The 15,751-nt window shown below is 40.7% G+C and overlaps 1 protein-coding gene across 1 annotated transcript in view; it reads right to left on the bottom strand.

Annotated features, from left to right (window-relative positions):
- Positions 1-15: 15 nt before the first annotated feature.
- Positions 16-15,751, bottom strand: part of LOC139771831 (uncharacterized) — a gene marked incomplete at its 5' end in the record, with an annotated part of 111,836 nt that continues 96,100 nt past the window's right edge. The window contains 10 exons of the mRNA XM_071704918.1: positions 16-3,425; positions 5,974-6,124; positions 6,382-6,627; positions 6,816-7,096; positions 7,260-7,629; positions 8,085-8,352; positions 8,565-9,021; positions 9,215-9,479; positions 10,259-10,507; positions 14,905-14,995. Coding sequence (XP_071561019.1) covers positions 3,142-3,425; positions 5,974-6,124; positions 6,382-6,627; positions 6,816-7,096; positions 7,260-7,629; positions 8,085-8,352; positions 8,565-9,021; positions 9,215-9,479; positions 10,259-10,507; positions 14,905-14,995 — 2,662 coding nt within the window. The remainder of the gene's footprint in view (positions 3,426-5,973; positions 6,125-6,381; positions 6,628-6,815; positions 7,097-7,259; positions 7,630-8,084; positions 8,353-8,564; positions 9,022-9,214; positions 9,480-10,258; positions 10,508-14,904; positions 14,996-15,751) is intronic.

Raw genomic sequence — 15,751 nt, forward strand, 5'->3', positions numbered from 1 at the left:
ACGGTTACACGCGGATTTTTCTTTTTACGTTCATATATTGTCGTTATTTATTAAGTTCAAGAGAGGATAACTTACATTTGCATTGAGCTATGATACATACTATGTACATCGTCGTTCAGCAAGTCTCATTTCACGTGATTATCGTTTGACTTCGCTGCTTCTGCGACCGGGAATAAAGGTAGAGACACTGCTGTCCCCAATGTAGAACTTACAAACATCTTAAAGCTATGTCGTTAGTCTATTATTTTCAGGCTGCAGGACGAAAGTTGTTTCTTCGAGAAAGGAGTTTTACTCCTCCACAATCAGTTTTGCATTATAATTAAAATAAATACTGAAATAAATTACGGTCACTCGATTGGGATTAGTATAGCGACAGCGGAAATAATCTTTTAAGATCATCACTATTAGCACTAATTAACCTTGTACGGCATGATATAAATTAGAAAATTTCTTTTTACGTTAACTGTTAATGATATCTCATCATCACTTATTAGATCCATATTATTATTTAATAAATAATAACAGTGAAATATATATATAATTTAATCGTTTGATATTTATCCACTGTCTTACCTTAAATACGATCGTGACGATATAAAATATCATTAACATATCACAAACATCATAATTAAATATTTCTAAAGCTATTCTCAAATGTTCGCGAATCGTTGTCCGAGAAAAGATGGTGTTACATTTAAAAAATCTGCGAGATTATCCGGCTTAAACATATTTCCCAAATTATTCAGACTACATTTCTAGTATAAATCAGTGCCTGCTCTATGAATAACGAGTACGGTGATGTAGTATAGAGTTGATAAACGCGATCAGGCTGTCAAGATTGTAAAAAAAATCGTGGTCTCACTTGCTTGACTAGAACAGCAGCAACGCGAGCAAATGCGGGGCAACTTTTAACGTCCGTGCAGCCTCTCCACCTCGAATATTGAACCTCGTCATGCGGGTATACAGCTACGTGTAAAATATCTCGACCCCTATCGACTCATTATCTTAAATTTATGTACGCTAATGATATTTACGCCTATAATCCGACCAAACGCGTTACTCAGAAATTCGCTCGTCTCGGAGCGACGAATTTCGTACAAATTACGCTGAAGTGATTCCCTATCTTCGTTCACGCAACAAAGTAATCGTTATTTCTTTACGCACGAAAAATCTCTCTCACTCTCTCCCTCTCTCTCGCTCTTTCGCTCTCTCTTTCTCTCCCTCACAATCTACTATGTTACAAAGTTCGGAAGCAAAATGTACAGGCTCGTTTACGTTCTTATCTCTAAGGACAGAAGAAAATAGTTCATCACGCGTGGATCGAATTGTCAATTAACGATATTCGCGGCTCTTGACGCTCGTTGACGATTGATGACGGGACTGGAGGGTAGGAAAGGGCGGAGGGGGGGGGGGGAGTATAAAATATCTAGCGGTTCATAAAAAATCGATGAGTACCTCTTAATCTATATGCTCTCTAAGCTCACTTTGGAAGGTGATCGTGCCGTGATGCTTTTCGAAGTTATGATTCAATGATTACTTCATATTGTTTAAAATGCGTTCTCGATGGAATAATGTTTCTTTTAATCAAGTGCGCAAGATCTCCGATAGAGTTAATTATTTAATAAAAAATTCTCAATTTTAAAAGTTCCCAGTATTAAATTAACTTTACATTTTTGGGATAACGTGTCGTTGTTGTTATCGTGTTGGTGTGATGTGATGGTGAGAGGAGTGTTGGATGTTATGAGATGGTGGATGTGATGTGTCCCCAAAAATACCATGCGCGACCCTCTGCGAGTCGCGATGGTGACCCCATTATTATTAAGTCTTCAAAAGTTAAATACAATCGTGAAGCCGATTTCTTAATTAATTTATAACTTAATTGGAACGTACGAATTTTTCGATAAATCTAATACTTGCTAAGAGAATGTTGCTATTTAATTTTCAAGCCAACGGAGATCTTGCTTTTTATAACAATCGTATACAATTTACCGAAATATTCGTAAAAAGACCATGAGGATGAGTTATATCTACGTCCATGTCGTGAGTGTGCGTTCATTCCGGTACGAGAGCCTTCCAATCGTGGCAATCCGTGCTCGTCGCACACGCTACTTTAGTGTCACAGGTCGACTACTGCTTACATATCCTTATCGCTAATTCTTTGATTAATACTTATCCGCACATACCCATTAGTAGATCCTTTTCGTTTAGGAAGTTCGCATCGAAGTATAGTGCAAATGTAACTCAAAATTTATGTAGCTTTACGCTGAAAAAGATATCGCTGTTCTATTTGACTTGATACAGGCAGGCTCTAGCCAGGAACAATCTGGGATCAAATCTGGATGCAGTTTGTATCTAGCTCGGGCCAACTTATTCTAGTTGATCAACTTCACCTTCGACTGTACCACAGTGCGTTATTTATATCTCGAGTAAGAGGAAGCTCGCAGAGAAAAAGAGACAAGACAAGTTCTTGTCTCAGACTATAAATCTATCTTCGACGTGACACTTCGAGTTTTCCCAATTATTTAGTGATAAAACGTCAGGACTGTAAAATTTCAAAACTCGAACCGCAGCATCGAGGATGTATAAGAAGGTAATGTACAAATCGTTCTCTCTTCGTTCATCGTGAGAGGCTGACGAGCGACATTGACCTAATGTGACATTTCTCATATGATTACAAAATAATTGATCTTTGACGAAACGCGCCCATTAACACATTTGGTTGCGAATAGTTATTTACCTTTTGTTGCATAATGGATATAGAATCAGACGTTTAAGTAGAACTCGCCGTTTTGATTTGCTATAATTAGCGTGATTGGGAAGAATATTTGACGATGTGTCGCGTTTAGTGAACTCGCGGGACTTTTCCCAGCGGATGCACGTCGCAAATTGCGAAACTTACATACATATTTTTTCGACTTCGAAGACAAGCGATTTAAAATTATAATTTCGATTTAAAACCATCTCTACATTAAAAAATGTAATGTATTAAAAACGATTCGTTAAAAAGGGAATAAAACAAAATTAGATTTCCCGACTAAATCGATAAAGCCAAGACATCGTGTTTCACCAGCCGGGAAGAGCTCGCGTTCAGACAAAAATTTCCACGCGTTTTGTAAATTCGATCCGCCGTCGCCGCTGTTCCTAGAGCGGCGAGAGCTTCATGATGTCGCTGTTGAGATCGGCGGACGGTACGTCATCGTCCAGGTCGAGGGGGCTGCTGTCCGAGCCGAGCGAGGAGGGTCCCACCGCCGTCGTTGTTGTCGCCGCCACGACAAACTCGTCGAGGAAGTCGAACGAGGCCACCGCCTCGCGCTCCTTGTCCCCGTAGCGCACGAAGAAGTCGTCACCGCGGCCGATGATCGACGGCCGGGACGAGCCCCAGGAGGACGGCAGCCGGAGAACGCGATGCGCCTGGGCCGCCGACGCTGAAGAAACCAAGGGCACACAGCAGCGGGTCAACAGATGCTGCTCTCAGACTTCACTCGATCGACTCGATTTTGCGCTCTTTCTCTCTCTCTCTTCTCTCTATACCGGCTCTAGCAGACACAGAGTAGCTCGGCTTAGCACTCTCTTTCACCGTATATTCACGTCTCCCTCTCACTCACACCCTCTCTCCCTATTCCACTTTCGTTCTTTCTTTCTCTTTCCCACTCCTTTCTCACGTCTCCTCTATCCGTCCGTATCGTCTCTCCGCCTTCCACTGTCGCTCCACCGCACCGGTTACACCTTTCTTTATTTCTTTTTTTTTTGTGTGGAATTTAGGCATTTGGCGGGTGCACGACCGAGTGGGTGATGCATGATGTACCGTCGAACAAATCATGCGTGCGACAATTTTATTAATTGTATTCGTTTTCATAAGTTTTATGCAATAAATCATGGACAGAAGTTATGTGGATATTCTTACTTATTCCCAGAACTTCTGATCTTAATTCTAAGCTTTACTGCAGACTTTATACAAGCTGAGACAGTCTAATTTTTTGGCAAGTAATTAACAATAATTTAAAGATATATGTATTAATCTTAAGGAATAATAAATTCTAACAAATTTATACCTAATTTATCTTTGATAAAATTATTCGTTAAACATGTTGCACGCTATTTATCCAACGTACTTTGTATGACATGATTATGATTCGCTCAAGAATAATGATAAATTAAGAATTACATGTGTATATGATATTAAAAGATGTTACTTCTATGAAGCAAGAAAAAAAATTAATTCAGGTTGGTTACAATCTTACATGAAATTAAGAATGATCGATAGTGAAATTAATGATCTAACATAGACAGGCATATAATGAAATGAAGCGATCGAGAATGAAGATGAAGATGCTGAAACGGTCTTGCACGTGCCAATAAGGTTTAGAGATTATCAATTCGCTCGCAGTACAACGAGAGAGAAAGTAACCATTCTCAATTTATACCCTGACGCAATTCCACTTGAAGAGCTATTTCACTTTAGAGTGATACATAATGTTTATATATGCAGTCTCATGTATTGCACAATCGCTAACGCATTTTTCATTTTTGAAAAGATATTAAATGACATTAAATTTGCACATCAACTTGCACTCTTGTCTAAAAGTCTTTGGATATTTTTGAATTGCTTTACACTTTTGTAGATAGTTATGTTTGATTATCCATATAAAACTAGATATAATGCATTTAAGAAATTGCACTACGTTTGATTACACGGTGTAATCTTCTTCTTTGATTATATACACACACGTTTCACCATTTTGATTATTTATATGATCAACATTCCTTTATATTTAATGTACCTTTCTGTATCTTGTCCCAAGACTTTCGGACGGCAATGTGTGCCAAGTAGGCCACGCAAATACGCGTGAACGAGACGGAGAGATGGAATTGCGTGAAGGTGTTACGCCAGGAATGTTCTCTGCCGGTTAATAATTCTGTTAGTATAAACCAATGGTCAGTCCGTTGTGGGCGTAACACGTGGTTCAGTTCAGGACGAAATAGGTTCCCCGGCGCGGCAATGCATTCCTCCCAATTGGTCATGTCGCTTATAGAAACTGATCGTCACTAAGCCGAACTACGTAGCTTTTCTTGTGACAATCAAAGCACACCGCGTAGGAGCTACCATCTGAACAGAAAATATGGAAAAGGCAATGTACAGCGAAAAGGCTACTGAGCGCGAGCGGGGATAGTAACGCCGATTGTACTGTAATTGTACTGTGTTAATTGCGAGTGTCTAAAGTCTAAAGTAATTGCGAGAGTAGATAAAATAGCCGCTCGATCGAGTGTGACGTGACGTGTAAAAGTGTGGCGTCGATTTTGATGTATAGCTAGAAGGGTGTAGACGTGTTGCCGTCTTAAGCTTTTGAGAGCAAGCACTATTCGCACACCACCTAAACTCTGTAAAACGTCATCAAGCTTGTTTCTTTCAACATTAGGCGACTATACATGTAAATAATCGTCAGAACATCTAAAATGTCTTTCCTTGAAATTTAATAACGCAAACACAATTTTGCAAATAAAGTATAAGATGCACGCACATACAAAACTGACTCTAAATATAATACGAGATTTAATTAATAAATGTATTCGATACTTAAATTCGTTAAAATTAAAATTGAGTTCTATAATCTAAAATCAATATAGCAGCATTTTATCCACCAAAGTAGATCATGTATAAAATAATAATTCAGATGTTCTGCATACAACGTATAGACATCCAATATTAGACTTTTGTTAATCAAATGCTTTAGCTTCAAGCTTTTTGCACGTTTCCACGCTGATCGATTAGTAAATTTCGTTACAACTTTAAACAAAAAGCATAATGAGAGTATTAAACAGTTGTTGATAGAACGTTAGTTAAGGATTAGGCGCTAAGAATGATAGTGATCGTAAAATCGCATTTAAATTATGCGTTTTGCGCAAAGGTGAGTGGTGATGCGCGAAAACGGCATGGCAAAAGTGTCTACGGAGTAGATACCCGAAGACGAATACCTTTCTTTTGCCGTCGGTACCGGTGTAATCTATGCAAGTGGCGGTAATCAGGTGGTTCATCCCCTGAGTCGCTACCCGCCGAACCGCTGCTCGATGTCGCTGAGGAACTTTCGCTGCTCGCTAACATCACGTCTAAGAGGTTGGCTCTGGCCTAAATAAAAGTATAGCGATTAGTATTACGTTTATTTTTACAGGAATAAAAGCACGAGTAAAGTAATTTACGTAATATCTTTAATTGGGAGCTTTAATTGAAAAATTACTGTATTTTATTAAATAATTTCTAGCGATCGATTTTTATATCTATAAATTAGCGAAACCGTCAGAGCATACTTTGCGAGCATTATTCTATTACTTATATGTTACTTAAAATTTCTATATTTTAATTTTATGTTTCGGCAGGCAGCTCACCTTAGGGTCGGTGAAGTCAATATCACGTTCAACGTGAACCCATCCTGTCGGACAACAGCAAGCGAGATCTAATTTCTCCAGGTGTACTTGCGAATCGTTGTTAGCGATGTTAGTGGTAGTATTATCCTCACCCTTCCGAATCATGCGGTTCAATTCGTCTATAACATCCTTGGACGTGGCGCGCTCATGGAAGCTCAATGATCGATCTCTGCCCTCCACGAGAAGCGTTGCTCGTGCCGGGCTGACCTATACGAATATCACGTAATCGTTATTACAATAAAACGTTTTGCTAGAAATAAAATTATCAATAAAGTTTCGCGAATTTTTCCTTCAAATAAGAAAATTATTTCTTCAGAAAACAAAGGAAATTGCACGGGGTCAGCTTTCCTTTTCCTTTGTGCAAATTTAAGTAGTATTCGGAAGCAAAAACTTACAACCGTACTAGGCGTAGAGGAAGTTGCGGCTTCTTCGTCCTCCTCGGGAACGGCTCCCAATTCTGATGGAGCTACTGTCGTATACGTGATACCGCCGTTACACGACACGGCGCTTACAATTCTCTCCTCGGATGCCAATGGTGGTACCTGTATCTGATCGAGCAGCTCGTCGTTGCAGCTCGTTTCGATCGCGTTTCCGGGACTGCCTTCCTGAATGGATGATCCTTCTACCTCCGCTATCTTCGTCTCCCCCGTGGAATCATTTTTGCTAAGGCCCACTTCTGTAAGTGACGCGATTTAAGACACATTTTTTTAAGGTCCTTTCGAAAAAGTTTTTCATTAATTGCTCTTATATTTTCTTCTTGTATAATTACGTTAACGATAATTTGGGTGGAAAATAGCCCGTTTTCCATTTAATTAGCAAATACAATTGAGTATAATCACCTTCGGTCGAGTGAGACACGTTCTGCGATTCTACGGGATTGTTCGGTAACTCCGCGAGGTACATCTGTTGTTCAGCGATGAAAGACAGGACGCTTTGAAGCGCTTGTTCCCTATCCGGTGGCGGTCTACCACTCCTGGACGATGTGCTCGCCAGGCTCTTGGTACTCTCGAACTTTACTAGCCGGTAAAAATCTCTGGTGAAGTCCGTGCCGATTGACGGACTATCGGGATCGTCACTACAGCCGGAGAGCGCCGCCGACGAACGCTTACTCGAGTTTTCCAGGGCACCTTCCTCGCTGCTCCACGACGCACCGGGACTCGAGGCGTACGGCCAGGGTCCGGTCGCTCTCGCGTCCATTAAAAGCGCAACCTGGGAAATAAAAGATTATAATTAGCTGAGAGAGTTGGTGTAACATAAATCTGAAACTCGCTAACTTTATTTTAAAAATTGATTTTATGACTGCGATTTAAACTGAGTCAAGTTTAGCTATTCAATATGTATAATATTATTATCTGTTTTGAATTACTTAAAAATTTTTAATAAAACTTGGAGATAAAGATAAATAAGAAACGGATAAATAAGTGCTCAATTAATCTGGGATATTGAGACAAATATTAAATAATTAAAAGTTGCAATGATAAATGGTAAATCTAAATTCTTTATAAATGAACTTTTTTGCAAATTTGAAATAATTACATACGCCTATATTCATTCGAATTAATCAGACTGTAATCGACTAAACTTTTCGTAATGACATTTTTATTAGGATAACTAAACAAACATCGTAGATGTCGATCGATATCGTGTGCACTCGACATACACACCAGCTCTCCTCCAGCCCTATCGGCGAGATAGCTCGCGCCATTCCACAGACACTCGTTCGCGTCCTCCTCCAATTCCAGGAGATTATGCTCCTTGATTGCCGGCAGGGCGGGCGTGTTTGTAGTAGCTGGTTGCTCCTTCCACATTGCGGATTCATTTTGTACGAGGTCTTCCGTGGACAGGGAGAAACTCCAATCCTCCAGCTCCGCCCTGTCGTACTCCAATTCGAGCAGATCTCGGTGCTGTTGCGCGCTTCTACTGTCGTCGAGCCTGAAACCCGTGCGGTGATCAATTCCAGCGTATTTTCACACCGGATTAATAAATCTCATAAAAGAAATTAATAACATTGATAAAATAGAAAAATGGAAGATTTATATCAAAGAGTCACACTCGCGCATTTCGCTTTTACGTTTCTCTAATCAACTCTTCATAATCCACAGTTATATCCCTTTGGAGGCTTTTTGATGATATAGCAAACAAACCTGAGCCATTGTTGCACGTACTCGGCGTCCCAACCCTCTTCTTCTACCAACAAGAGGGAAGATGATCCCATGGGGCTAGGCAATTTGTACGGTGTAAAATTGGTAGTGGTGGTAAGCTTGAGACAGAGGTGGCTGTCCGAAAAGCTGCGCATCACATGCTGATAGGGCAGCAGATCCTTAGTCGGCGGATAGCTGTGGCGCGGATTGATGCCCACGGTGAGATTCAGAGGTAGGAAGAGAACATCCGGATCGCCGACGTCGAGGGCGACGAGACGCGCATCCGGTGACACGTCGGCCTCGGTCTCGTCGGTGGCCTCCTTCAGATCTTCGAGGCCGCGCGCGGACGGTTCCTGACGCGTGCCCTCACCCTGGACGTCGCTCGACATGGTCGAGTAGCCCTCGTCGCGATTACCGCTCTCCGGGCTCTCGCTGCCCTCCTCTTCCGACGGTTTTTGCGCTGCAAACGATTCGGTCGAGCAGTCCCGAAGAGTAGGCGCGTCGCGGTTTTGTCTTATCTCTTTAGATTGCATTGCATCATTGGCGTATAAATCAAGTCATAATAGAATAGAAATTAAAAAAAAAATTAGAGAGTTCTAGCTACGTTTGATTCCACGACAAATGCGTTAATCACGATGAAAAATAATTAGTACCAAGAGGTCTGCTGCGTCGGCACTTAGTGGCTGCCATCACGGGTATCTGCAAGTTGAGGGAACGCGGCCTCGAGAGGGGGACCCAGGCAGGGTCCAGACCCAAAGCGGCAACCAGGGCGGCTGGACCAGCCTCGATGATTCCTTGGATAAGTTCGGTCGGGCTTCCAGGACTGGCAGCCTGCGCCAAAAGTCCCGATAATGCTCGATTTTGAGCCTCAAGCTCTCGTATACGTCTCTGCAATGCGCCTATTTCTTCCCTGAGACCCTGATAACACCCATTAGCCATCAGTACTCTTGCTCGATATATCTCGCAATGATATACCGTTCAAAACGTGTTAGCGGCAGATTAATCAAAAAACAGTATTTTTCAAGTAAACTTTAAAATTGACATTCAATGTGCTTCTAATGTTAAAAATGTGTTTTCCGCTTATATAAACTGTATTACTTACCATTTAATTTTTTAAATTTCACTTTTTCCGTTTTTTTTTAACTACTTATTTATCTTAGAAGGAACAAATAATATATCAGTATCGAATATTTTTTGATTTTCTATTATTCTCTAAATTTTGAAAAAATTAATGTTCTCGAACAAATTATTATTATTATTTCAACCGTGAAAAGTCCTGAAAGTTATTATAGAGTACTAAAAATTACGAATAAATTTTGTCTACGTAGGTATATTCTATGAATAATCTAAAATCATAGAGACAAAAGGTGAAATTTTGTCTAACAATAAGTGTAAGAAAAGTTAATAAAATAAAATATAAGAATCTTATCTATTCGCACACAAAGTCCATTTTTAACAACTTTAGTCTTCAAAAGGAAAGCCTTTCCAAAGTCACGCTTGAAGAAGCTTTTCTTGCAGAATTCTCTGGCAGAATTCTCATAATTCCAAAGTTTATACGCAAGTTCTTCAGCATTCTATGTACATAATAGCCTTCGTCGAGCATACGCTTTCGCGGCGGGCTATTCGGAGGGGACGAGAAGAGATAAAACGAGAGATAGAGAAAAGGGGAGGGTGGTAACGAGAGCATAGCGATGAACCTTTTGGGATAGGAGAGCGCGGACCACCTGGTTGGCGACGTCGTCCAGGCACCGCTCGTATTGCCGACGCTGGGCGTCGGCGTCCCGTGCCAGGGCCGCGTGCTCCGTCTCGAGGGTCGCCAAACGTGCCACCAGCGCGGCGTGCACTTCACCGGCGCATGCTGCCTCTAGACCGCGCAGCTGACCACGCATCGACTCGTTCTCCAGCTGCAGCTTCGATATCTGCGCCTGGTACTGGTGCACGCGCGCCTGTAAACAGAACGTGCGAAAATTATTCCTGGCACATCCGACCGTAGACCGCCTCTAAACTACGTGACGTCGCACAGAGACGATGCAGGGATACAGAGTTGTTAATGATACTTTATGAACAATGTTACGCGACGTGACAATACCGTGATAGTATAATCCGGAATTTGTTATAACGGCACGGGAATTATCGTGGTGGGATCTGAAAATTAACAGTAACTCTATTCCTAATTACAGCATGCTCCAACGATGCGGGATAATTATTGTTGCTAGTACTTTATTAAAATATAGCGTATTATAATGATAACGATCATTATAACTAATTAATATTGCATAATAATTATTATTATCGTTTGTATCTATAATATCTATAATGGCGGTGCATAATGTGAAATTCTCTCTCTCTCTCTCTGCACATTTTAAAATGTAAAGCAGGACATTTTGTTAAAAAGCAAAAAGACTTGACTAAAATTCAAAAGATAATAACGTCACAGTTACAAAACTTAATTTTTAAAGACGTATAAATTTTCGGATTATAATTACACTATATTACAAATATATTACTCGATATTCTACTTTTAGCTTTCCTTCAAAAATATCTAAATCATGCAACAAGGTAGAAGGCAACTCCAAATCTGGCACTATAATTTCTAGGACGTTTATAGATCATCTGGTGGAATGTAAAATAAATTATTGCTCGGCGAACGCTTTCGTGTACCTATATTCGGTGGTTCTAATCCTATTTAAAGCACATTCGCAATCATAATCTCGATCTTAACTCAGTGTGAAAGTAAAAAATTGCAGGCCAACGAAGGCCAGAAGTATTCCATAAATATCCCACGTTATAGCACGCGTTAGAGCTCAATTCCCGGCGGTCGTTAAAATTAAGCGCTAATGGATTGTTCCGATCCTATCAAACCGGAGTGACTCACGTCGCCCCTTGCGGCTCCAGGGTGTTAAACATCGTATTCGCGTTTAACTCGGTCACTGTAAAAAGAAAATCGACCGATCGGATCGCGGAGATTTAAATATCCCAAGCAGCACCACGGATATTTCCGCAATTACCTCGACGGACGGTCTTATTACGGAACGGAACCGCTCTTAAATTATCCGTTCTTAAAATACTTGGAACATCCGACGGTCTTGTTACTCCTGCCCTCAAATGGGAATAATTACGCCGTGGCACTCGTGACGATTGCCATTTACCTCTTAAATACCCGATCACGGGACTACACGTGGAGAACACCGTGGTCGCAGCGAGGGATTATTATATAAACGCACGAGACTCTCATTCGGACGCTCGAAAATATAAAAATCCATTTTTCTCTCTATTTCCGTGAATTATTGAAAATTATCTTTTACACTCATCAAAAGTACTTTAAGTTCAATAATTTCTCTGAGAAGAGATGCAGAAATATAGAATATATCAATTATAGGAATTGATTCTTCACAATTTCAACTTTCTTAACTTGTGTTTAAAAGAAATAAGTTTGCTACATGTACACCGGAATTTTTCTTAAATGCTTGTTTCAAGATGCCGCTATCGTTCTTTCTAAAGTTGGAGAACCTCCCAATGTCTGATTTTTAGTACCATCGGATAGGGAGCCTCAGTTGCAGTTGAGGTCTTTAAAAACTTTAACCCCCCACTGCCGAAGTTTTCTTACTTTCGTTCTCAAACGGAAGTAATTACGCGACGGTGAGGTTCGTGACCGGTTCGCTTCTCTTATTGCTGTTTGCCTCGAATCAGGACTCGGTCTTTTAAACGGCGAGTTCAACGAGAAACGAGTCGAAAACGTTCCGGCGAACGATTGGGCGCATTGTTTACTGGACGAGCTTCTCTCGCGACTCGCGGTCGGGCACGATAATAATAACCGGTCGTTATTAGCAGAAAGGCGTTTAACGTTGAATTAGTGCCGCGGAGAACCCTGTCGGGGACAGGGTGCTAATAGAGGGTGCGTGTGTCTGATTTATAACACTCGGCCCTCGCTAACACACCCCCGCGTCGCATCGAGCGAGGAAACCAACGATTTTCTGTCGTGCCTCGGCCTGAGGGAGAGTAAAAGTGCACAGACCGTCCGCCTTCTGCGAATTCTCGTCGACACGCGTTATTTCTCGATGACGCAGAGATCCCAAAATTCCATATACACTCTGCTTAAAGAAACAGCTAAAAAATCCAGGCGTTTCAATTTTACGTCTATATTCTCGCTGTAATGTAAATTTAGCTAATTCAGAGTTAATGATAAAAATTGGATGTCAAAATCTTCCTCATATTAATAATAAATGGTAAGAATACATATTATAATTTTTATAACATAACCATCTGTTGTTATATTATACTTTTTAAACGATGAAATATTTTAAACCTAAACTATCAAACGTTAATTGTTATACTTCATGAGTTCAGTTTTTCAATTTTTCTCTTTAGCAAGGAATCAGTTTCGCAATTCCTTCAAAACGGTTCTCTAGTGGATCTCATCGTCTTGTCATTCGATCTGATCAGACAGAATTTTTTCCTTTGCTAACCGTCACCGATTCACATGCAGCAATAGAAGTACATTTGAGCGTTTAGACGTAACGTTATACACTACGCTTCTCATAGAGATTGCGCGGCTTGTCATTGACAGGCGGTGCCGGGTCGACATCGAACCTGGGGATCGAGTGACGATCGATATTAAACATTATTTCGTGGGGGACGGCGATATAGCTTCTCTTTCTCGCCCGTTCTCTCTGCCACTGCTATTGCTACTGCGGGGGGAGGAGAGAAGACACCCCCCGGTACGACTCTTTTAGGGGCAAACCGCCCGTGAACGAGATAGCGCGCGTGCCGTAAGGATCGGCAGTAAACGTCCGCGTTTACTGTTCCCTCCCTTTATTACCTGGGCCTCCGGTATACGCGTTTTATGTTGAAAATCATCGCCCGCGAGAGCTTTACGAGAGTCGCGAATTGTGGAAACGAGTAGCAAGCACGCGAGAGCAAGTTTATCGGCGCTATTCTTTTGGATAGGATAGCAGCATCCATTCCGGAATCGCTTCGCGATTCGCGCATAGTACGGCGATTGCCGTATTAACTTTAAAATTTGGTGAACCTAGGGGAGTTGATGCGATGTTGCGTCACACACACACACGGTGACAACGTATAGAGAAAATATGAGAAAAGAATTGAAAATGTCAATATTTTAAGTATATTTTCCGGTAGGGTTTTTATTATAATGAGATAAATAACTAATCATATATTAAATTGAGAAAGGAAAACATTAAAAAATATAATGTATATAAATTGTTTAAAGACATGAGATCGTAAAAATTTAAAAATATAAAATCTCCAAAATTTCAATATAATCGATAGAGTTCTGATTAATATGAACCACAATAGATATACATTCAATAGAATGCACGCTTATAATATAATAAATTTTAATTACATTCCAGTTTTTGCTTGAGATATTTCATTGTATCACATAATTTGATTATTCTCTCTCAAAGGAAAGTGCAATAATAAGATAAACTTGCGAAAAAGGAAAAAGAGGAGTCATAAATCTTCGCAAAAGCTGAAATCAAGGAATTAGATCGCAGGACCGTGATGATACAAGCGATGTGCGCGAAACGAGACAAGCTGCCGTGAGAAAGAGAGAGAGAGAGAGAGAGAGAGACCCTGGCACGCTATTTGACATTTAATAATGGGAACCGAGCAAAATTCGGGTTTGTAACAATGCCCGGGACAATCCGGGCCGAGTGCTCGCGCGGTGAAATACAATAAGGGTACGTCGCCGTGAAGAAGACCGGTATTATTGGATAAGGGGAACCTTTTACGGGACTGTCATCGCGCTGCGGCTTCCACGCGAATACCGTATACCTCACAACGCGCGATTCCCTAACAATAAGTGCTCGATTGTCGTCTGATCGCGTATCAACATCGATTATCTCCTCCGCGTGTCATCGCCTCGTGCAGCATCACGTGCTACGTTTGATTGACAAAGACGGGAACAAATTGTAGAGATAAATTCGTTGGGAATATCTCCTATCATGTATTCTCCTATACTGTTTTAACATATACTGACTACCCATAAAGTCCGAAGCTTGTTTAAATCATGATACGTCTATTTAGTTTCACAAGTTGAACATTATACAATAAATTTTTACATTTAATCCTCTATTTATAATCCCGGTACTGATATAAGATTAGAGAAGATTAGAAACAGTCCTTCTATTTTTATCTTATGCTCGTTCTGCGTAAGACTTTTTAAAATTATAAATATAAATTGCTAGATATATGTGTGTGTGTGTGTATGCTGTAAGTTGGACTCAATATTTTCATTTATATAAGATTACGAAGAAGGAATTTAAAAAGATTATTTAGAGAAGATCTATAAAGTAAAATGTAGCAAGTTATTCTTACGTACTTCGTAGGACAGGGTGAGCGCCGTTTTCTCCTGCTTCAGCTGTTCGGCCCGGTGCTTCTGTTGCAGCAGACTCCGCGATGACTCCTCCATTCTGCAACAACAAATCAGAACCGTCAGCGTAAGGAAGCTCGCGGATTTTAATCCTCGTTGAAAAGATCCTAATTGAATGAACCATTGAGACCATTCTCGTAGCTCCTCGGTAGCTTTCTATTGTGCTGTGCGGAAATTTATTTGCTCTCTCGTCGGCCTCGTCTTGGCTCTGAAGAGCCTCGCTTTCGGCAAAAGAGATTCCATTCCCGTGAGATAAACTCGCAAAGAAGATCTCTTCTTTTTCACGAGTACTCTCTATTCTTATCTTGTGCTCGCTCTACGTAAGAATTTTTAAAATTGTAATTATAAATTGCTAGATATGTGCGCCGCAAGTATTGGACTCACAACGTTTTTATTTAAATAAAATATTGTATTAAAATCGCAAATTATAGACACCTCTTTGTAAGACATTTATTTTGCACAATTTCAAAGTTTGACAATTATCTCTGAAACTTTCACCCTCTTAACTTTCTAGATTCTAGACTTGAGTATTAAGTAGACTTAAGTATCTCTGAATACATTTCATATTCTTCAGGCGGCGTCTTCATTTCCTCGGTGTCAAGCCTGCTTCTTTTCTCGCATTACTCTCGAAGGAGCAAATCGAAAGATCAGGATTCTTGTTTGGCGAACTTTCTCATGCGCGGACGCTCCGCGGGGTTAATGATCTGATTAGGGATGCGAGGGCGCGGCTGAGATATGAAGCCGATTTAAGCTTTTCGAGGGAGGCTTTCGAGCGAGAGGTTGCCGCAGCGCCTGG

Source organism: Temnothorax nylanderi, unplaced genomic scaffold (genome assembly GCF_030848795.1).
Source record: "Temnothorax nylanderi isolate EJ_2023f unplaced genomic scaffold, tnyl_v1.0 TNYL_tig0044_pilon, whole genome shotgun sequence".
NCBI lineage: Eukaryota > Metazoa > Arthropoda > Insecta > Hymenoptera > Formicidae > Temnothorax > Temnothorax nylanderi.